At 41.9% G+C, this 24,206-nt stretch overlaps 1 protein-coding gene across 4 annotated transcripts in view; it reads left to right on the top strand.

Annotated features, from left to right (window-relative positions):
* MYO1E (myosin IE) overlaps positions 1-24,206 on the top strand; it is a 238,920-nt gene that overhangs the window by 99,849 nt on the left and 114,865 nt on the right. For all 4 annotated transcript variants that reach the window (XR_013395631.1, XM_077939508.1, XM_028850992.2 and 1 more), the window contains exons 3-4: positions 10,332-10,421; positions 15,733-15,827. Coding sequence is in view for 3 of the 4 variants with exons in the window: in XM_077939508.1 (XP_077795634.1) it covers positions 10,332-10,421; positions 15,733-15,827 (185 nt within the window). In the remaining variant the exon portion in view is untranslated. The remainder of the gene's footprint in view (positions 1-10,331; positions 10,422-15,732; positions 15,828-24,206) is intronic.

The following is a 24,206-nucleotide window of genomic DNA, read 5'->3' as shown; positions in this document are numbered from 1 at the left end:
CGTGGTGTCTGAAACCTCTGCTCTTCCTAGAGGAAGTCCTGGTTTGCAAAGAGTTCTGTCAATAAAACATCCTGATTGCAAAGCAGAGACATTAAAGTCTGGACCTAAAAGGCTTAAAAATTTTGCCAGTTTTTCTGCATTTTAATGTTTACTAAAGGAAATGTGAGAAGTGAAGATTGACTATTGAAAATATCTGACCTTCTGGAGTTGTTCTTTATGTTTCAATTTTAGCTTGCCAGTTGCCAGTTTTTACGGGGCTTTAAAAAATGCAGAATGGAAATTTGATTCAAATGTGGGTTGACTTCATTATCAACAGGGAACTGTGATATTTGCTTAAGTTCCTATAGGATTCAGGAGTTTCGTCTGATGCAACTATGTAAAGATATAGTGGTAGAACTATTGTGAAAGTTAGTCATGGACATGCAAAACTCTGTGTGAAATCTACATAATCGTACCAAAAAGTTTAACTTTGATGCCAGTAGTACCTTCTGAAAGTATGGTGTCATGGATGACCTATTAAAAAGTGGAGTCTTTGCTACTGATGTAATACACATCTTAGATTTTTACCCAAAAAGCTTGGGGAAGAATAGTTTTCACATCAGTGGCTTATTATGATTACTTAAACTGCTTGTTTGACTATTAGCTAAAAGCACTGGAACGTATGCAGTAATAACTTTTGCAGGGGCTGCCTATCCCATCACTGGTAAGTTGGGGGTGAGGTGGGGGTTCAAATTATCAGGTATTCAGTAAACAATACTATTAAATAATTAACAGCATTATTCCAAGGCATTGGGACCATTCTGACCAGTACTCTGCTGTTTCTTACTTATTATAAGGGAATTTTACCAATATCTATGTAGTTAAACCTCTGAACCTCTGTTTTCAAGGATTAACAGATACAGTTGGATTTATTGGCTGCATTATAATTGCATCATTTAAAAAATTTATTTTATCTTTATAGCACTTTGGGAGGCCGAGGCGGGTGGATCACTTGAGATCAGGAGTTTGAGACTAGGCTGGCCAACATGGGGAAACCCTGTCTCTACTAAAAACTCAAAATTAGCGGGCTATGGTGGCATATGCCTGTAATCCCAGTTACTTGGGAGGCTGAGGCAGGAGAATTGCTTAAGTCTGGGAGGCAGAGATTGCAGCGAGCCAAAATCGCACCACTGTACTCCAGCCTGGGTGACAGAGCAAGACTCTTGTCTCCAAAAAAATTAATTAATTAATTAATTTTATTTTTAAGTGACAAATACTAATTGCATATAGTTGTTGTGGGATATAATGTGATTTTTTTTTCTTTTCTTTTCTTTTTTTTTTTTTTTTTTTGAGACAGGGTCTCTCTCTGTCACCAGGCTGGAGTGCAGTGGCATGATCCTGGCTCACTGCAGCCTCTGCCTCCGGGGCTCAGGTGATCTTCCCACCTCAGCCTCCCAAGTAGCTGGACTACAGGCACACACCACAATGCCTGGCTAATTTTTTGTAGAGATAGGGTTTCACTATGTTGCCCAGGCTGGTCTCAAACTTTTGAACTCAAGCAACCCACCTGCCTTGGCCTTCTAAAGTGCTAGGACTACAGGTATGAGCCACCGCGCCTGGCAATGTGATGTTTTAATATGTGTATACATTTTGAAATAATAAAATCAAGCTAATTAACATATCCGTCACTTCACATACTTATTGTGTGTGGTGTAAACATTTAAAATCTACACTCAGCAATTTTGAAATGTACATTATTACTTATATAACTTCTGTATCAGGGTGGCGACCTATGGCTGACAGACAAAATCTTACTCACCACCATTTTTTGGACAGCAGTTTTGTTGGAACACAGCCGTGGTCATTCGTTTAGTTGTTGTCTAGGGTTGTTTTCACACTACAGTGGCAGAGCTAAGTAGTTGTAACAGACTGTCTGCAAAGTCTCAAATATTTACTTTCTGGCCCTTTGCAGAAAAAAAATTGCTGACTTCTGCTCCAGATACCTGTGCAGGGCTTCCTTTTTTTGTTTTGTTTTGTTTTGTTTTGTTTTGTTTTGAGATGGAGTCTTGCTCTGTCACCCGGGCTGAAGTGCAGTTGGCGTAATCTCGGCTCACTGCAACCTTAACCTCCCAGGTTCAAGCGATTCTCCTACCTCAGCCTCCCAAGTAGCTGGGACTACAGGCATGCGCCACCATGCCCAGCTAATTTTTGTATTTTTAGTAGAGACAGGGTTTCACCTTGTTGGCCAAGATGGTCTCGATCTCTTGACCTCATCATCCGTCCGCCTCGGCCTCCCAAGGTGCTGGGATTACAGGCGTGAGCCACCGCACCTGGCAGCTTCATTTAATTGAATTGCACAAAAGCAGTTATGTTCAGTTGCAAGTTTTTATTTTATTTGGTCAAAATACTGAAATATACTTTATCTGGACTTATCACCATCAAAAAAATGTCAATCACTTTTACGTGCGGCACCCACAGCACTTGAAAACTGGCAGATAATTGATTAGAAGGAGCTGGGTGGCAGGATGTGGATCTGGACTGTCTGGCTTGGTCTCCATAGATCTGGTGACCGTAATGTTTTGTGACCTCTGTGCCTTGGTTTCCGTACCTGTAAAATGGGAGTAATAATAAAATCTCCCACATGAGGCTGTTGTAGGGTGAAACGAAATGAAGAATGCAGCAAGTAAACAGTAAGTATGAGTCATTATTACCACGCACTGGGGCAGGTGTGTAAGTGCTTCCCATATTTCCGAGTTATTTTCCAAAAATTCAACTGTAAAGTTGTTTATTGGAAATTAAAATTATTTTGCCACAGAAACCTAAGTTATAAATGGAAGATTGACAAGCCCATAGAAATCTTCATTTCCACTGACTGTAGTAGTGGAACAAATTGTATTTTGAAATGTTCTTGGAACGTGGGCTGAACTTACTGCGTTGTAAATATGGAAATGCGATTTTTTGATAAGCTGGGTATAAAAAGAAACAAATGATGTCTGTAGTCAGTCCCTCCTAACTGCAGACAGCCTCACTCCTCCCCATCACGATTGTTTCTCCCAAAACACCAGAAGCAGGGACTATGTCTTGTATATCTTCTTCAAAAAGCAACATATAAAAACCCCTTAAAGCAATACATGTTCATTTAACATGGTTCATACCATGCAGTCAAGCAAAAACGAAAATACCAAAGTCACCCAGAACCCATCGCCAAAAGTTAGTTCTTATTAATCTCTTGGTGTAGAGCTTTCAGTTTAACCACATATGGTCATGCATATAGGTGTGCTTTCTTGTTAATTTTAACAAAAATGGCATCATCCTGCCTCATGTATTTCTTGGTTTCCTGCCTAATTTTTGGCATGGTGCATTGTATTAAGTATTCATTGACAATTTGTTGACTGTTAAGACTTGCTTTTTAAATTCAGACAACAGAGTTTTTAAATGACTCACACAGAGAGGGCTGTTTATGCGCCTTTGAATTAATGCTTTTGAATCGATGACTGATGAATCGTGTGCTCTACCAAGGAAATGAGTTACTAGACCACTAATGACTTTATGTTTTAGAAATCTCTACCCACTCAATATATGGGAAGCCCAGCATAAATGTGCTTTCTATCATTAGCACAGAGTAGCTTTCAGCTTTGAGGAAGCTTGATGGATGTTTATGAAATAACACGGATGGTCTGCTGCAAATCTTCCTCTGCTAAGTGATAAAAGCGTCCTTTAACACTTCAATGTTAAGGGAATATTGTAATAGAATGGCATTACTGTAAGTAAGAGTTGGGTTTTTTTCCTCTCCTATGTTTAATTGTTAAGACAAGAAGAGACTTGATTTCACATTAAGTTATAAAATTGCTCACTTTATCCCTTCTATATCTAATTCCTGCACATTGTCTTGTACTGAAAGACAGCATTTGGGGCAGTCGATTGTTAATGCATTCAGGCTGAATGCACATTTCTTCTACATTAGGAAAAAAAAAATCCACTTTGAAAATGCTGACATTGTTTACCAATAAAACTCCATATTTTTGAGTTATTTGTCCTATGACAAAGAAGGTTTAATTTGCCATCTGTTTGTCATCAACGTTGCCACACTTTCTACAGTTACATTGTAAGATCTATGAGGAAAACATTAGTGTTCTCTGTTGTGCGTGGGGAGAGAGCACTTCTGACCACTTGGCTGACGAAAAGAGTTCCTGTGCAAAGCACTCCGTGCTCATTCGGTCCAACTTTCCAAACTTGTTTTTACTCAAAGACCACACATTTTTAATCCTTGAATTAGGAGTCCAGACTTTTGTGCTAGCCCCACTGGATTTCAAAGCAGCGTAGTTGTTTTCGAGCGAGGCGTGGCCCTTGGCATCCAGTTCACTTGGAGGGGCAGCGTGCTACATAGCAAGATAGATGCCCGGCTGAAGCCAGAGCCTCGAGTTCCAGCCCACCCATTCTCCACGTGACTCTGGGAAAGTCACCTCACCTCCCTGTGCCACCTCAGGGATGAACCCAGGGAAGTCCACTTAACCAGGATAGGTGGTTTTGGGAAATTCACTGACTATTAAAACAGATTTTAACTGGCAGGGTGTAGTGGCTCATGCTTGTAATCCCAGCACTTTGGGAGGCCGAGGTGGGCGGATCATGAGGTCAAGAGATCGAGACCACCTTGGCCAACGTAATAAAACCCCGTCTCTACTAAAAATACAAAAATTAGCTGGGTGTGGTGGCACACGCCTGTAATCCCAGCTACTTGGGAGGCTGAGGCAGGTGAATTGCTTGAACCCGGGAGGCGGAGGTTGCAGTGAGCCAGGATTGAGCCACTGCACTCCAGCCTGGTAACAGAGCAAGACTCCGTCTCAAAAAAAAAAAAAAAGAAAAGAAAAGTTCAACTCTTGGCACTGCCTAATAAGACTATTGAAAACAAATATTTGAGGCTGAGCATGGTGGCTCATGCCTGTAATCCCAGCACTTTGGGAGGCCGAGGCGGGCAGATCACAAGGTCAGGAGATCGATATCATCCTTGCTAACAAGGTGAAACCCGTCTCTACTATAAATACAAAAAATTAGCCGGGCATGGTAGCGGGTCCTTGTAGTCCCAGCTACTCTGGAGGCTGAGGCAGGAGAATGGTGTGAACCTGGGAGGCGGAGCTTGCAGTGAGCCGAGATCACACCACTGCACTCCAGCCTGGGCAACAGAGTAAGACTCTGTCTCAAAAAAAAAAAACCAAAAAACAAAACAAAAAACAAACAGAAAACATTTTAAAGTTGTGCTACCATCACATTTCATAAAAGAAAGAATATTTTTACACCAAAAATGTAGGAAGGAAATAATCTAAGAATAAAGGACAGTTTCTTTATATTGAATAAATTAAACCTTATGAAAAATTCAGTGCATTGTTTCTTTTTTTGTCATTCTTGCTGCAGGTTAGTGGAAACTCATAGATCCATGGACAGGCATTTGGGAACCCATCAATTAAAGATATCTTGGGTCGGGTCTCTTTGGTCTCCCAGAGTCTTTTAAATAATTGACATTTATTTTACTCCTGTTTTTTGGTATCATAGCTTCATATCTTCCTGCAGTTTGAAAATTAACCTTAGGCCACACCTTCACCACCAAGGATTATGTGGGTAGGGACAATGATTGGAACGGCTTTTCCCAGAGGCACACCTGAATTATGTAATAGGAGTGGGAGTGAGCATTGTTGGAATTACCTGGAGTTCCCAAACCAGCAGGAGAGCACAGGTCTCCGGAAAACAGCTAAGGCCTCTGCACACATAGCAAGGTGGAAAAGGTGAAAATTGTTTAGATAAACAATTATTCCAAACTCTCACCGGAAATAACTACGATATGTTTATTTTCTTGAAGTCTAAATTAAAGTCTCCTTAGTTTTTCTGTAGAAACAGCCATTTTATTTTTTGAGACTTTATTTTTTATTTTATTTTATTTCATTTTATTTGCTCTGTCACCTAGGGTGGAGAGCAATGGCATGATCACAGCTCACTGCGTCCTTGCCCTCCCAGGCCTAAGTGATCCTCCCACCTCAGCCTCCCAAGTAGCTGGGACTGCATGTGAAGACCACCATACTTGGCAGGTTTTTTGTTTTGTTTTGTTTTGTTTTTAAGAGATGAGGTCTCAGCATATTGCCCAGGCTAGTCTCGAACTCCTGGAATCAAGCAGTCATCCCACATGTCTTCCCACAGTGTTGTGATTATAGCACCCAACCAGAAACAGCCATTTTAAACCAAACTTTATTTTTTAGGTGTCTTCCCAAATAATATTATCCTCAAGAACCCTACTGATAAATTTAGGGAGCAGTTACAAATTTCCCTCTTCATTTCATTCTGAGCTGAGTCATTGATTCAGGATTGGCTTAGAGTAGTCCAAAAGAAATTTTTTTTTTCTGAATATCTCCTTAACCAGGCCCTAATCAGAATTTATGTAATGTACTTGGTGAAAAATCAAGACTTAATGAGGTATCTCTTTATATAGCAGATTAACAGTGTTTAAAATGTTGGTTACTTTAGGAGCTCATAGGCAACTGAATTCATATTTACTAAGTAACCAAGGGATTGGTGGGGAGGTGGTACCTTTGGCTGATGGCCTGAGGGCAGCCCTTTATTCTTTGTGTGCGGTGATCAATTTGTCTAGGACAAGGTGGCAGTAACCACATTCCCTTTACAGCTAAGGGAAGAAGTACCCTCCTCCACGGAAGGAGCTTATTTGCCTGTTTGTTTTTCCCTGGGGATGGATATAGACATGAAATAAACATCTTCCTCTTCTGAAGTGAAGATGGTTCTAGCAGTGCTGTATTTCTTTAAAATTGGGTTTGCCATAAGAATCATTATTACTTCATTCATTAATTGTTTGTTTGTTTTCTTTTTTTGGAGCCAGGGTCTGGCCTCTGTTGCCCAGGCTGGAGTGCAGTGGCATGATCATGGCCCACTGTAACCTCGACCGGCTTGGCTTAAGGAATCCTCCCATCTCAGCAGGAACTACAGGCACGTACCAACATGCCTGGCTAATTAAAAAAAATTTTTTTGTAGAGATGAGGTCTCACTAGATTGCCCAGGCTGGTTTCAAACTCCTGAGCTCAAGGGATCCACCCGCCTTATCCTCCCAAAGTGCTAGAACTACAGGCTCCAGCCACCACACCCAGCTTGTTCATTCAATTTTGATTAGGTCCTTACCATTTAGAAAAGATACTTTAAAAAGCCACCTAAGGGAAGTGGGTTTTCGAGTATGCAAAGCATCACAGAATCTAAGTCAGAAGAGGCTGCCAATTTAGGGTTGCCAGATAAAATTCAGGACTGCTGGTTAAGTTTGAATTTCAGATAAATAACAAGTTACTTTTTACTATTTGTACCAAATATTACTGGGGAACATACTTATTTGGGACATAGTTTAAAAAAAATTCTTGTTTGAATGACTTTCCAATTTAACTAGTTTTCTGTGTTTTTATTTGCTAAATCTGGCTACCAATAATAATGTTAACACAGTACTTGCTTATCTTAGACATTCTAGCTTGTTGATCAGGAGTACGGGCTTGGGATCCAGACTGCCTGAGTTAGAATCATAGCTCTGCCACTTATAGTTTGTGACCTTAAGCAACTTTTAAAATTTCTGCATGCCTCAGTTTCCCTGTACAGGTTGAGTATCCTTAATCTGAAAATTCCAAATTTGAAATGCTGCAGAGTTTGAAATGTTTTGATAATCGACACGATGCTCATCAGAGCATTTCGATTTTGGGTTTTTGGGTTAGGGATGCTGAACTGATGGTGAGTGTAATGCAAACGTTCCAAAATATGAAAAAATGCAAAATCTGCAAAAAGCATTTTGGATAAGGGATAGTCAACCTGAAGTAAAATAGGGCTGTTAGTTGGTGCTAAGATGTAAATGTATATGTGTTTAATTAATTTTATCACCCTTTATTGAGTCTTGGCTACAGCATCATGGACGTCTTATCTGCTTGATAATTTTAAACAGTACATGTATGTGTCCTAAATTTTACCTCAAAGAAAGCGGGCTACTAATCTGTCATTGGCCTCATTCTGACTGTGGTAATTGGGAATACATTTTCCACGGCCCTGCTTCCATTAACTCCTCAGTAATTTTCAGTGATGGCTCACTGTATCATTAGCATTTTCTCTTAGCACTATGGCCTGCCCTTAGACCAGAACTGGGCGCCACTGGAGTGGTCTTAAAACCACCTCATCTTCCCTAATAGCAATTCATGTTCAGCCTCTTCAAATCTGAAGATCTTTCTGGTCACTGACAAAGAGAAGTAAAATCACAATCATGTCATCCTGCATGCTCACCTTGGTATATGCACAATAATTTAAAATCTTATCTTTAAAAAAATTACATGATTATATGATCCATCTCACATTGATTTGTATTCAATAATAATAACCCTGTGTCTAATAGAAACTAACAAACCATTGCTTCTAAAACAGCGCCTGGCATGTTAAACCACACTTGATATATGCGTCATGATTTCAGATATTAACAGGATAAAACATGTGCCTTAGGCGATGTTAATTAAGGAAAAGCCACTACTACGTGCTATGTTCAGACACAGTGCTGAGCATTTTATAATTATTTAAGTATAGTGAGAGTATCAAGTAGGTCCTATTTTATCTCCATCAGCACCAGCCAATCTGACTGAACACCTGGGCTGGTTTTCATGGTACACAGGTCTTAATATGTAAATAGAAAAATGTCCCCCTGTGGGAGGAAATCTCATCGTTTTAAGTCTTTATCTAAAACTATATATTTGTAAATAACTTTCTGTTTAACAATTTATTTGTAAAACTTCTAAACACCTTGAAATCGATCATTGAAAGAAACAGTTTTGAATGTGTATGTGTGTGTTTGTTGTTGTGATTTTTCCATGAAGTCAAGAAGTTATATCTGTTCTGTTTATTTTGTTCACTGTCATATCCCGAGCATCTAAAACAGTGCCTGGCATGTTAAGTAAGCACCCAATTCAAATTAGTTGATTGTTGAATGAATGAATGGAAATTTTTTTTCATGTGATCATAAGACTTCATTTATTTTGGCATATTAAAATGTGTTGTGTAAAATTTTTAAGGCCCAGCATAAACATAGCCTCTCTGAGAAGCCTTCTTGGATTCTCCAAGCAGAAATAATACCTTCTTTCCCTAAACCTGATGTAAGTGGGGTTTATAATTTTCTTCTCTGAAAACTACCTTATTGATGATTATTACTATTATTTTGAGACGTCTCTCTGTCACCCAGGCTGGAATGCAGTGATGTGATCTTGGCTTGCTGTAACCTCTGATCTGGGCTCACTGCAACTTCTGCCTCCTGGCCTCAAGCAATCCTCCCGCCTCAGCCTCCCAAGTAGCTGGGGCTATAGGCACACCCCCCCATGCCCGGCTAATTTTTTTGATTTTTTTTTTTTTTTTTTTTAAGAGATAGAGTTTCGCTATGTTGCCCAGGCTGGCCTCAAACTCCTGGCCTAAAGCAGTCCACCCCTTTGACCTTCTAATATGCTGGGAGTACAGGCATGAGCCACTGCACCTGGCCAGAAAATTACCTTGTTGACGCCTTTTAATTCCTCTAAGCTTGTGGAGAACAGAGCTGTTAGTTCATCTTGTATTCCTGTATTTGTTAAATAAGTAGATGATTTTTTTGGGCGGGGGGACAGAGTCTCACTGTATCGCCCAGGCTGGAGTGCAATGACACGATCTTGGCTCACTGTAACCTCCGCCTCCTGGGTTCATGCAATTCTCCTGCCTCAGCCTCCTGAGTAGAGCAGCAGGGACTACAGGCTTGTGCCACCACACTCGGCTAATTTTTGTATTTTTAGTAGAGATGGGGTTTCACCATGTTGGCCAGGCTGGTCTCCAGCTCCTGAGCTCAAATGATCTGCCCACCTCAGCCTCCCAAAGTGCTGGGATTACAGGCATGAGCCACCATGCCCGGCCGATGAATGTGTTTTTAGTGTACCTAACAGATATGAAAGTTCAAAGGAAAAAATGCATATAATTTCAGGGGAGGACTGGTAACTGGTTTTTTCACTCCTTGGCCATTTTTGGTTTGTTTTCTTTTCTCCTTGCTGCACATGTCGCCGATCTTGAAAGAATGTGCTTTAATTTATTTAACATAATGATTTCATTTTGTAGCACCTTGGTAATTAAATTTATTACTCTTCCTTAGGAGGAACAAAGCCTGTGCTAGTTGCATGATTGCTTTTGTCTTTATTTGTAATCTTTTAGAAAGCAAGCACACAACCTTTCCACTTGGACAGTCATTACCAATTCTTGGTAACATCTGGTTACTTAATTTGAAAAATGTGTAGCTATGAAGATTAATGATGGACCTTAACTGAGTTTAAATTCAGACATACATAGGATCTGTATTAATCTCAGTCAACCCTTTCAAGCAGATGCCATATTTTGGGGAAAAGGAAATTGAAATGTACCAAGGAGCGGTAAGTTACACGTCACATAAATTGCTGCCTTATTTTGGGCTTTTATGATGCACACATGGTTTTTCTTGAAGTTAGCAGTACTTTGCACTTTTCTGTTATGAACTTTTTATTGGAGAAACTTGTGACTTTTTTATTTTTAATGATCTTTTTATTTTTTAATTTTTATTATTTTATTTTTATTTTATTTATTTATTTATTTTGAGACAGCATTTTGCTCTTGTTGCCCAGGCTGGACTGCAATGGCATGATCTTGGCTCACTGCAACCTCCACCTTCTGGGTTCAAACAACTCTCCTGCCTCAGCCTCCCAAGTAGCTGAGATTATAGGCACGTGCCACCACACCCGGCTAATTTTGTATTTTTAGTAGAGATGGGGTTTCACCATGTTGGTCAAGCTAGTCTTGAACTCCTGACCTCAGGTGATCTACCTGCCTCAGGCTCCCAAAGTACTGGGATTACAGGCGTGAGGCACCGCGTCCGGCCAATGATCTGCTTTTTAGAGCACAGCTCAAAAAACCTTAGGACTATCATTATTTGAGCCTTATTTACGTAGAAAATTAATTAAATGGGATGTAAGACTTACAGCTCAGGGATCTTCCTGCTTCCACATATGCCACAAAAATCTAAGGAATAAAAATTAGTTATGGGTAAAAAATAGAGCAATGGGTACTGATTTGCAGAATCAGAACCATTGTTAAACTATGACTATGACTTGAACATGAAAAATGAATCTTGTATTCATTTTTGTCTTCAATCTTGTATTACTTCATTTATTAATTTGACCCTGGTTCCTATTCATAATCAGCTCCCTAACCTTTCAGTTGTATAGTAAAACTGGAAGCTGTAATTCTCCTTAATATATTTTATTCTGTGATTCATCACTTCCCGAGGCCTCCCCATCTCTGCATCTTTTTCCTTTCCTTTTCCTTCCCTCTTTGCAGCAGAAGCACAAGAGCATTCATTAATCCTGACCCCTAAAAAGCAAACAAAAGAGAGCCCACACAAATTCATCAGTTGAAGTGGAAGGCAATTTACCCAGAGCAAGAGCCCACCCCATTGTTGCCAGATGAATGGTGCCGGTAGCTGGAGCCGAAGGAGGCTGCCACGCGAAAGACCTTTGATAATGCTGCCTTTATGGGAGCCCAGCACAAGGGAAACACTGTCAGCAGAGGCTGGCCCTGCCCTAGTGCCCCGATCAGCAGGCACACAGAGCTGGCTTGGCATCCTCGATGACAGCCAAGGCACTGTAGATGGAAGTGCCGTGCATGTGTGTTTCTCTAGTTTTCTGAAAAGGGTTGCTGTATGCACGTCCCTTTTAGACCATTTATCTTTTGAAGTGTTCTCTTTTAAGGAAATGTAGAATTTCTTAAAAATATGCTTAATTTTACTGCTAATGGTAACAGATGATTGTAAAACTGGTATTTACTGAGTGCCGTGTACTATGTTATACTTGCAGCAATAATAAAACAGCCCTGGTTGCTGGCTGTGTCATACCATCTATCTCCATTTCATAGATGAGGAAACTGAAGGTTAGAGAGGTGAAGTACTAAAATATACTGAGTGGTGGAGCTAGGAGTTGAAGTCAGGTCCCAATGACTTTGAGAGTCTCAGGGGAGGGAAGAATCAGGTAAAGGAAATGCCCACTGTATAGTTTTCTCACAGATAGCTGAGAGGTTCAATAAGACCACAGATAGGAAACCAGTTTGGAAAATACAGGGTGACATGCAAAGGTCAAGTATGACAGTTCTGCAGCATTGAAACCTTACTGGGCAGTGACTTTCCCCCGTTGCCCATGGCTTTCTTTCCACTTTATTTCCTTCCATTTTCCATCTTCTTGTCTTTCTTACAGTCCTCTACTTTCTCATTTCAAAGAGTCATTAAAGATTGTGCACTTGAGACCAGAAACCCAAAATGATGGTAACTGAGAGGGGTACTAAGGCCTAAGTTTTGGTGACACTCTCACCTCAGTGAGAACCTGACCTAAAGAGGGGAATTTTTTTTTTTTTTTTTTTTTTTTTTTGAGACGGAGTCTCGCTCTGTAGCCCAGGCTGGAGTGCAGTGGCCGGATCTCAGCTCACTGCAAGCTCCGCCTCCCGGGTTCACGCCATTCTCTGGCCTCAGCCTCCCGAGTAGCTGGGACTATAGGCGCTGCCACCTCGCCCGGCTATTTTTTGTATTTCTTAGTAGAGACGGGGGTTTCACCGTGTTAGCCAGGATGGTCTCGATCTCCTGACCTCGTGATCCGCCCATCTCGGCCTCCCAAATGAGATCCCATTGTTTTGGACTGATCTCATGCACTAGCATTTGGTCTGGTCTGACAGACCAGACCAAACGAACATGGAGTCACTCATGTTACATGTGATGTAATCGAAACTTTAAAGAAACAGACCAGGAGATGCCAGCAGGGAGGAGGTCCCTACTCTAACCCTTACAGAAAGTAACCTAAAATCTTTGTTCCCATCTTACAAACCCCACTGTTCTGCTATTTCTCAATGATATTTGAGAGCAAGTAAGTACATTTTTACAGTGGTGACAGAGTGACATCAGTGCCTAAAGTTTTGGTATTTCAAAATTGAGAGGATGACCAAAAGAGGGAAATTGGACTGGGCGTGGTGGCTCACGCCTATAATCCCAGCAAATTGGGAGGCCAAGATGGGAGGCTCGCTTGAGTCCAGGAGTTCAAGACCAGCCTGGGCAACATCGTGAGACCCCGCCTCTATTTAAAAACAAAAACAAAAAAACCAAGAGAGGGGAATTGTTAAATTAAGTTTAGCCTAAAGCTGCTTCCTTGCATATTTTAAGTTTGGGCTAAATGTTTTTTTTTTTTTTTTCTTTTTTCTTTTGAAACAAGGTCTCACTCTGTCACCCATGCTGAAGTGCAGTGCTGTGATCTTGGCTCACAGCAACCTCCACCTCCAGGACTCAAGCGATCCCCCCACCTCAGCTTCCCAAGCGAATAGCTGGGACTACAGGCGCACACCACCATGTCCAGCTACTTTTGTTTCTTTTTTGTAGAGAGGAGGTCTCACTATGTTCCCAGGTTGATCTGGAACTGCTGGATTCAAGTGATCCTCTGGTCGTGCCCAAGAAGTGCTGGGATTACAGACATGAGCCATCACACCCAGCCCTAAATGTTTCTCTGTACTCAGTAAACTGTAGCCTAACCAGATGTGTAAACAAACTATAACCTACTCTTCTGCCAGTCACTGAGTTTTGGCCAATCAAAGGTGGCCAACAATTCAAACTGTGTTCAAATAAGGCAAACTCCAAACTAATCTGTAACTAATCTGGCTCTTTCTGTACCTCACTTCCATTTTCTATATATATATATTTATTTTTATTTTTTTTTAATTTTGTTTTGTTTTGTTTTGAGATGGAGTCTCACTCTGTCACCAGGCTGGAGTGCAGTGGTGCAATCTCAGCTCACTGTAACCTCCACCTCCTGGGTTCAAGCAATTCTCCTGCCTCAGCCTCTTGAGTAGCTGGGATTACAGGCATGTGCCAGTACGCCTGGCTAATTTTTGTGTTTTTAGTAGATACGGGGTTTTGCCACATTGGCCAGACTGTTCTCGGACTCCTGACCTCAAGTGATCATCCCACCTCAGCATCCCAAAGAGATTACAGGCCTGAGCAAGGGCCGGCCCTCACTTCCATTTTCTGTATATCACTTTCCTTTTTCTGCCCAAAAATCTTACAGCATATGGCAGCGCTGGAGGCTCTCTGAACCTATTCTTGCTCCAGGGTGGCCTTGTTCACGAATCATTCTTTTCTCAATTAAACTCTGTTAAAGTAAAATAATAACTATAATAATCCTGTAGAATCCTAGTGTATACTAGAAGTCCATTTAAAACCATATCCAGATATCTGCTCCTGACCATAAGATTAAGGCAGAGATCACATATTCTGGCTCCTGCATAGGGTTCTTTAGGTGATCAGTCCTAGGCATAGCTTGCAGCCCTCCCTGGGTAGTTCCCCTTATGAGCGCCCTGCCTACAACATGGGAAGAACACTGGGTATTGGATACAAAGCCCCCTCATCCTAACCCCTCCCCACCAAACTCTCATCTTCCAGAGCATGGCAGTGAGCAACAACTTCTCAGCCAGGCCCCCTTTTCTATAGTAAGTCACTGCACAATAAAATGGATTGAGTAAATTAATCCAAAGATGGATTAAGTAAATTAAGCTTCACCTTTGTATATCACTCTACCTTTCCAAATTGCTTTCCCATCCATCATTTATACTGTGAGACTTGCAGCTTGGATGCTATTATTCCCATAATTATAGCTCACTGCATCCTCCAGCTCCTGGACTCAAGCTATCCTCCCACCTCAGCCTCCCAAGTAGCTAGGACCGCAGGCATGTGCTCCCACACCCAGGTAATTAAAAATTTTTGTGTGTGTGGAGACTAGACTCCAAGTCCTGGTGTTAAATGACTCTTCTGCCTCAGCCTGCCAAGTAGCTCGGAGTGATCACAGGCTAGGAGTGTTCTTTCTCCATATATACCCAACAAAGTATTTCTCTTTTTAGTAATTTTTGAGGTTGTGGTGAAGGTGCATGTCAAGAAATTGAATAAAGCAGGGCTGAAGTCAGCCTGAGAATTTATTAAGCATGGAAAATGTATTTAGTTTGATATTTGTGCATAGCTAAGATATCCCATAAGATGAAATCACAAACCCAGGAGAATATCTTAATGTGGTAGGATTTTTTTTCCAATAGAGATGAAACAAACTGGCTAAACTAGCTTATCCCTTTAAAGAACACACCTTCTTGCCCTCTTCTCATGGAAAGATTTAAGTATTTTTTTCTGATCCATAGATAATCTCACCTAATTCCCTCTGAGGCCCCAGAATCTACAACGTGGCCTCTTCGAAAAAATTACATAGGAATTTAGAATTCTGGTAGAAGTCAGAGCTAAGTGTTGGGCAGGCCTCTCCTAAGACCTGTTGCCCGAGTGTCTATAGAAACATTTAGAAATGGACTGTCACCTGCAGAGGCATGTATGGGTGGAAGGGTGGGTGTTGGAGTGTCTGAAGACACTCCACATCCGGAAGGCTGAATCATGGATATGCCTACGGAAGGCTCCTTCCAAATTCCGTCTTAATTTTACGAGGGTGTAACCTTGATGACCTAGGAAATTTTATGAATTCTTGTATCATGCACCCTTTAAGATGTAATTATAGGCGTTGGAACTATGGTGCACGATTCATTTCCAAATTCAGAAAAAGAAATTTAATGTGTTGCCTATCTGACCATGATTTTGTTTTTCTTGTTTAATTTTTATTATTTATGTATTATAATTTTTTGCTTTTCTAGGCACAGTATGAAAACCCACCACATATCTATGCCCTTGCGGATAGTATGTACAGAAACATGATCATTGACAGAGAGAACCAGTGCGTCATCATCAGGTATGAAAAGTATCCTTATCTGTGGCCATGGAAGATATGAGACTATGCTGTGGTTATGTATTTCGGTCGATAAGCAGTGGTTTTGCAACAGCTACTGATGTCACGGCCTGGTTAATGTGTCTGAGTAACAAGCAGGTTAGCTGCTTTATCTTGGTTTATTTATAACTCTATGTAATAGAGCTCCATACCATAAAACTTTTGAGCTCCCCTGGGGTTGCAGTAAGTATAATAAACATGTTTTCACTCTTTAGTCAGATGGAATCCTTTTCTCTAGGTCCCTGTTTTTTCTTTGCCTTCATAATTTAGTAGTTCATGTTTGAACATTTTTGGTGAACTTTGTCATTTGCATTGAATTTGGGGGGAGATTACTGGTAATGGCCGGCATTAGGTGTCTGTAACCACGTTTCATAATCCCTCTAGCTTGACACACGGCTCTGAGTCCTGCCTGGTTTTAAGTCAAGTTTGTTCAACCTGCGGGCTGCAGGCCATGGGCCACATGCAGCCTAGGGCAGCTTTCAGTGTGGACCAAAGCAAATTCGTAAACTTTCTTAAAACATTATGAGATTTTTTGCAATTTTTTTTTAAGCTCTTCAGCTATCATTTGTCATAGTGTGTTTTATGTGTGGCCCAAGACAATTCTTCTTCCAGTGTGGCCCAGGGAAGCCAAAAGATTGGATACCCCTGGCGTAAGTGCTTTTAAAATTCTGCTTACTTATAAAAATTAGCTGGGCATGATGGTTCACGCCTCTAATCCCAGACACTAGGGAGGCTGAGGCGGGAGAATTGCTTGAGCCTGGGATGAGGAAGTTGTAGTGAGCTGAGATCGTGCCACTGCACTCCAGCCTGGATGACAGAGCAAGACTCCATCTCAAAAAATAATAATAATAAAATAAATTCTGTTTACCAACTCCAAGTGGGGTGACTCACACCTGTAAGCCCCAGAGTTTGAGACCAGCCTGGGCAACATGGCAAAACCCCATCTCTACAAAAAAATACAAAAATTAGCCAGGCATCTGGTGTCATTTGTCTGTAGTCTCAGCTACTGGGGAGGCTGAGGGGAGAGGATCACTTGAGCCAGGGAAGTCAAGGCTGCAGTGAGCTGAGATTGTGCCATTACATTCCAACCTGGGTAACAGAGCAAGACCCTATCTCCAAAAAAAAAGGGGCGGGCTCATACCTGAGTGGAGGCTGAGACAGGCAGATCACTTGAAGTCAGGAGTTCAAGACCAGCCTGGGCAACATGGGGAAACCCTGTCTCTACTAAAAATACAAAAATGAGCCAGGCATGGTGGTATATACCTATAGTCCCAGATACTCAGGAGGCTGAGGCAGGAGAATCACTTGAACCAGGAGGTGGAAGCTGCAGTGAGCCAAGCTCATGCCACTGTAATCCAGCCTGGGCAACAGAGTGAGACTCCATCTGAAGAAAAAAAAAAGCTCTGCTTACTATTGTGAATATTTTCAAACACTGGAAAGTATAAGCATCCATATTTGCATCACCTAGAATTTGACAGTTCCCAATTTTATCATACATATTTGTGTTCATCTCTTTTAGTTAATTTTTCTGAGATATTTTTGAAAAAAAATCTTTTATTATGGATAATTACAAATATACACAAAATGAGAAAGAATAGTAGAATGTGTCCCTGTATATCTGTTATCTGTTTTACACTGTTATCAGTATATGGCCAATTCTGTTTTATTTGGTCCTCCCATTCTGTCCCACTTGATTACTTAAAGCAAATCTGGTAGGGCATGGCAGTGGATTCATTTCCAAGGTCCAGAAAAGATTACATGTACTACTAGCACTATGGGAAGCCAGGAGGCAGGAGGATCACTTGAGGCCAGGAATTGGAGACCAGCCTGGACAACACAGCAAAGCCTGTCTCCATAAAAAAAATTTTTTTAATTAGCTGGGTGTGGTGGTGCACACCTGTAGTCCTAGCTACTAGGGAGGCTGAGGCAGGAAGATCACTTGAGCCCAGGAGTTTGAGGTTACAGTGAGCTACGCTTGAACCACTGCACTCCAGCCAGGCGACGGAGACCCTATCTTTTAAAAAAAAAAAAAAAAGCAAACCCAAAGATCCCCTTTATTTGTCAGTAATTAGTATGTGCCTCTAAGAAATCATTCTTATCACACCTTAAACATGAAGAATTCTTTTATAGTATGTAATATTATCAGTATTCCAATTCCGTTGTTTTCCTATAATTTCTTTTTTATAGTTAGTGTGTTTTTATTTAGGATCCAAACAAGGCCCATACACTGCACCGGATTGCTATGTCTCTTACGTCTCTCGGCTTTTAACAATTTTCCTTTCCCCTTTTTGTTTTCTTGGGTTTGTTAAAAAAAAAAAAAAGTTGTTTGTCCTGTAGATTTTGCTATACAGTCTGGTATTGCCTAATTGTATCCTATGATATTGCGTAAGTATTCCAATGTCCCCTATATTTTCTGTAAATTAATAGTTAGATATAAAAACTTCATCAGAGGCCGGGTGCAGTGGCTCACAGCTGTAATCCCAGCGCTTTGGGAGGCTGAGGCGGGCAGATCACAAGGTCAGGAGATCGAGACCATCCTGGCCAACATGGTGAAACCCCATCTCTACTAAAATACAGAAAATTAGCTGAGCCTGGCAGCATGTGCCTGTAGTCTCAGCTACTTGGGAGGCTGAGGCAGGGGAATCGCTTGAACCCAGGAGGCAGAGGTTTCAGTGAGCTGAGATTGCGCCACTGCACTCAAGCCTGGCGGCAGAGTGAGACTCTGTCTCAAAAACAAAACAAAACAAAAAAAACTTGATCAGACTCAGATTCCTTTTTTGGCAAAAGAGACTTCATCAGTGATGCTGTGCACTTCGTGCCTGTTGCTCTCTCTTCGTGTGTCCAGATTGTCATTGAACCCATCTGTCATAAATCATTGTTTAATTAGTGGTTGAAAAATCGTTGTTTTCTAATTCTGTTAGTTTTCTGCATTTATTAGTTCTTTTGCTTGGTCACCTTCAAATAAAAACTATGTGGGAAATTTAGACAAAACCCTGGATTCATTGCCATTACTCACCTGTTTTCAAAACAATGAATTGTTGCCCTAGCAGTCTCCCAAGGTAATGTGTTTTATTTTCTGTATTATTCCAAACTAGTGGACTTTTAATATTGTACCTGTTTAACTACATTGCAGCTGTACTTTTCAAGGCTGGAATGATCCTGTTGTTGAGTTGTGACAGTCTTTTATCTTAACTCTTATGTCCTTTGGACATGACCCCAGTAGGCTCTGTTAGTTTCCTTCTTTAAGACCTTCTAGCTCATCTTGTATATTTCCTATGTAGAATCCACTGTCTCTCTGGGGGCCTTGGTTCCTTTCTTTTCCTTTTCTTTTTGAGACCAAGTCTCATTCTGTCACCCAGGCTGGAGTGCAGTGGTGTGATCTCAGCTCACCACAACCTCCGCCTCCTGGGTTCAAGCAATTCTTCTGCCTCGACCTCCTGAATGGCTGGGATTATAGGCATGCACCACCATGCCTGGCTAATTCTTTAGCTCTCTTTTTTTTTTTTTTTTTTCTGAGACAGAGTCTTGCTCTGTCACGCAGGCTGGAGCACAGTGGCGTGATCTTTCTTCATTGTAACCTCCGCCTCCCAGGTTCAAGCAATTCTCCTGCTTCAGCCTCCTTAGTAGCTGGGATTATAGGTGTATGCCACCATACCCAGGTAATTTTTGTATTTTTTGTAGAGATGGGGTTTCCCCATGTTGGCCAGGCTGGTCTCAAACTCCTGACCTCAGGTAATCCACCTGCCTTAGCCTCCCATATTGCTGGGATTATAGGCGTGAGCCACTGCGCCCAGCCTCTTTTGCATTTTTAGTAGAGACAGGGTTTTACCATGCTGGCCAGGCTGGTCTTGAACTGCTAACCTCAAGTGATCTGCACACCTCAGTTTCCCAAAGTGCTGGGATTACAGGCACGAGCCACTGCACCCCGCTGGGCCTTGTTCATTTTAATAAAAGGGAAATGGCGTTAAGAGACCACTAAACTGGGCACCAAGAGTGCTCGCTGCCCTGTGTTGTCAGTGCCTGTAGTTCTTTGAAAGGAAAAATCTAGGGAATATGAGCTTTTTAAGAGAAAAATGAAATTGGAAAATTGTTTTCAATTAATTTTTAAGATTTTAGAGTTTTTATCTCTTTGATTTTAATTTTTATATCCCATTTCTTTTATGCTGAAAAATCTTAGTTCCTGATTACGTTAGCAATTATTTGCATTGCATTGTATTTTAGACAGAATAAGTTTGTTAATGCTTTTAAAGTAACAGTACCAATATTAGTAGCAATACTGAATTGATTTTAAAATTTCTTTGTTATTTTTTGTCCAAATACCCAATATTTACAGTCAAAATACTGGGTTTCATAAAAGTCACTTAAAATAATCCTTTTCTATGTCAACCTGACCTATAGTTGGGTTCATTTATTTCATTTTCAATTTTAGTTGTTTAGCATTTTTAAATGTAATTTTGTTTTTATAATTATGCAAAACATTTACATGGTTCCAAAGTCAATACTGTAAAACATGAGCACTGAAGCATTTCAAGGTAAATATATATCTGAAGTATTTGGAGGCAAATATAGACTTCATGACATTTTACCCCTAAATATTTCAACAAGCATATTTGAAAAATTGAAACATTTTCTTACTAATCCCAAGACCATTATCATAACTCAATAATTAGTAGTACATTTTCAACATCGTCTAAAAACTACAAACTTCTCTGATAGTCGCAAATGTCCTTTTCTGCTGGTTTATGCAAATCAAGTAATGATGAATGCATTTGGTTATGAATCATAAATGTATTTTTATCCTACCACAGTTGCCCTATTACTACTATTTTTTTCATGACACTGACTTTTTGAAGAAACCAAAACTAGTTTTCCTACAGACATCATTTACATGTGTCTAATTGCTTCTTCCTGGTCTCACTATACTTATTCCTTCAATTGGATTGTCCACAAATTTAAGGTTATATCTAATGACTTGATTAGATGCAGATGCCAGTTAAATTGTGTGAGGAGGAGCACCTGGGTCATGTTGAATTCGGTTGCTTAATAGGCAATGCTTCTGTTTGACACTAAGCGGAGGTCACCGGCTACTAGAGAGGCAGGTGTTTTCCTAACTGGAATTTAATGAGGGTCCAGGATGAGTTTTCTGATAGAGTCCTCTGCCATTTCTCCTTCCTCCCATTTTCCCTCTTTTGGGTGTGTGCCGAAACAAGCGGGATGGGAATGGTCTTGTTACATGAGCTTGCCAGTCTGGAGGTCCCCTCAGTCTTCTGCAGCCCACGTGTCTCCCTCCACCTGCCACTGCAAGGTCCACTGGCACTGAAGCGGGATGATGCCCCCTTCCAGATTCTTGTTTCCAGTTGTTCAAGTGGCAGAGATTTCAAGGAACCTGCTCCCAAGGATTTCTGTTGCAGTGGCTGTGCTTTCATTTAGGAGATTTGCTTTCATTTAGGAGCTACCTGGAGTTGGACCAAACTTCACGTTAAGGGCACAGGCCTCCTGTAGACTGCCCTCCCTGCAGACATCAGCTACATGGTCAGGGCTCCCCAGGCCACCCTTATCAATTCATGGGTTCCCACTGCCCTCCCCTGCCTCCCCGCAGGTTCAATAATTCACTAGAAAAACTCACAAAACTCAGAAAAGCCCTACACTTAGGATTACAGTTTTTTTTCTGGCAAAAGGATACAAATTAGAGCCAGACAAAAGAAGAGAGGCTGAGGGTGAGGTCTGGAAGGGTCCAGAGGTGGATCTTCTGGTTTTCCTCTCCCTTTGGAGTCATGGACGGCGCTACCTCCTACTGGTGTGAGGTGTGACAATACTCACAGTATTGCCAACCAGAGAACATCACCTGAGCCTCTGGTGTTTGGGCTCAATAACGCACTGCCTGCCTGGCCCGCCTTCAGTTTCCAGCTGCTCTCGAAGGCTTGTGCAAACGCCTTTAGTTTCCAGTTGGAGGTGAGAATTGTGATGGTATGTCCCAAAGCACCCAACATAAATCACATCATCAGACTGTCCTATGGTCAAAGCCTCCGAGCAAGCAAAAGCACTCCTCTTAGGTAGGACGCTCCAGGGGCATAGACATCACCGCCCAGTCACCGAGGGCAAAGGCCTGAGCCCTTGAGTTCATTCTCTTCTGCACCAGGGCTGTGGTTTGTCTGCTTTGAGAAAGCAAATTGGAAACCTCTGGCATGCCGTCGTTCATGCTCACCTGACCCTGGGCAGCACATCTCACACCTATCTGGACCTTGACTTTTTCACCTGTGAAGGAACTGAATGACTAGATGACCTTTGAGGTTGTTCTGGTTTTGGAACTCTTCCTTCCAAATAATTTTGGAGAGGAGGAAAGGCAGGGAAATCCTGTTCTGGGTAGAAAGGCCAGGTTTGTAGCCGCTGACACTGGATGGGGCAGGTGCTCCATCTGTTAGGGGCTGAGTTGAATGGTGACTTTTTTTTTTTTTTTTTTTTGAGACGGATTCTCGCTCTGTCGCCCAGGCTGGAGTGCAGTGGCGCAATCTCCGCTCACTGCAAGCTCCGCCTGCTGGGTTCACGCCATTCTCCTGCCTCAGCCTCCCTAGTAGCTGGGACTATAGGCACCCGCCACCAAGCCCGGCTAATTTTTTTGTATTTTTGTAGAGACGGGGTTTCACCGTGTTAGCCAGGATGATCTGGATCTCCTGACCTCGTGATCTACCAGCCTCGGCCTCCCAAAGTGCTGGGATTATAGGCGTGAGCCAACCCCCCCGGCAAATGGTGCCTTTTAAAATGCATTTGTGAGCAGAAAACAAACAAACAAAACCATTTTCCTGGAGGCTGGAAGAGAAGCCTGGTCCTCGTGCTGAGGGATTCTGGCATGGCTGGAAAGACTAGGAATCTCTGGTGTCATTTAATTAGGAAATAAAAAATGAAAGATGACCTAATTTCTATGGTGGTGTTTTAGACTTCCACCTCCCAATTTCCCTGGTGTGACTGTCTAAATGACACTTTAGATGGCATAATGCAGCCCATAAAGGCGGTGTTTTTAGTTTCCTCTCAGTCTTACTCATGTTTTCTAATGCAGTGGATACGGTGACAGGATGGACTGGCACCTGACCATTTTGAGACTAGAAATGAGTGTAACAAATTGGATTTTTTTTTTTTGAGACGAAGTCTTGCTCTCTTGCCGGGCTGGAGTGCAATGATGTGATCTCGGCTCACTGTAACCTCTGCCTCCCGAGTTCAAGCGATTTTCCTGCCTCAGCCTCCTGAGTTGCTGGGACTACAGGTGCCCGCCACCACACCCAGCTAATTTTTCTTTTTTTTTGTATTTTTAGTAGAGATGGGGTTTCACCATGTTGGCCAGGATGGTCTCGATCTCTTGACCTTGTGATCCGCTCGCCTCAGCCTCCCAAAGTGCTGGGATTACAGGTGTGAGCCACTGCGCCTGGCCACAAACTGGATTTTAAGAGAAATAAGGAAGGAGACACCCTGCTTTCTCAAGCACAGGGCTCCATGGAAGCCTAGGTCCATCTACCAGCTTGATTTATCAAAACAGCTGGAGTGGAGTAGCCTTGGGTAGACTGAGCCGCCAAGCAAACTCACAAGGAAGTGTGAATCAGACCCCAATTCATTGTTTCATAGGGAGAATTCTGCCTGTGGACAGCTGATTATGTGCCTTGGTATACAGTCCATGAAGGGAGCTAGATTACCACAAGAAGGCTGGATAGAGGGGTGAATTCTGAGTGAACAGATGATCATATTCACTAATATTGGCTCACAGCACTCGCCTCTATCTGGAGATGTGAACACATGAACTAAGGGTGTTGCTCTAGCCTGCAGAACAGTCCTTTTACTTGGAGAAAACATCTTATCTCTGCTGTTTACTTTCCTGTCCTGACTCTGCTGTAAGTCAACCCCGTTTTGTTAACCTACAATCTCTCCTGCCAAGCCCTGACATCTATTAGGCTAACTTCTAGTCAGGAATAAACACCTGGGGTTGACCTTGGATATTTCTTATGCCTTCCTCCTTAGCCCACTGGCAGACAAATCAGGGAGAGTGGCTTCTATAGATGAGGATTTTTTTTTGAGATGGAGCCCCAGGCTGGAGTGCAATAGTGTGATCTTGGCTCACTGGAACCTCCGTCCCCTGGGTTCAAGAGATTCTCCTGCCTCAGCCTCCCGAATAGCTGGGACTACAGGTGCCCACCACCACACCCGGCTAATTTTTTTTGTATTTTTAGTAGAGACAGGGTTTCACCATGTTGGCCAGGCTGGTTTTGAGCTCTAGACCTCAAGTGATCTGCCTGCCTTGGCTGCCCAAAATGCTAGGATTACAGACCTGAGCCACTGCATCTGGCCTATAGATGCTAA

This window comes from Macaca mulatta, chromosome 7 (assembly GCF_049350105.2).
Source record: "Macaca mulatta isolate MMU2019108-1 chromosome 7, T2T-MMU8v2.0, whole genome shotgun sequence".
Taxonomy (NCBI): Eukaryota; Metazoa; Chordata; class Mammalia; order Primates; family Cercopithecidae; genus Macaca; species Macaca mulatta.
This window is presented reverse-complemented; position numbering and strand designations above follow the sequence as displayed.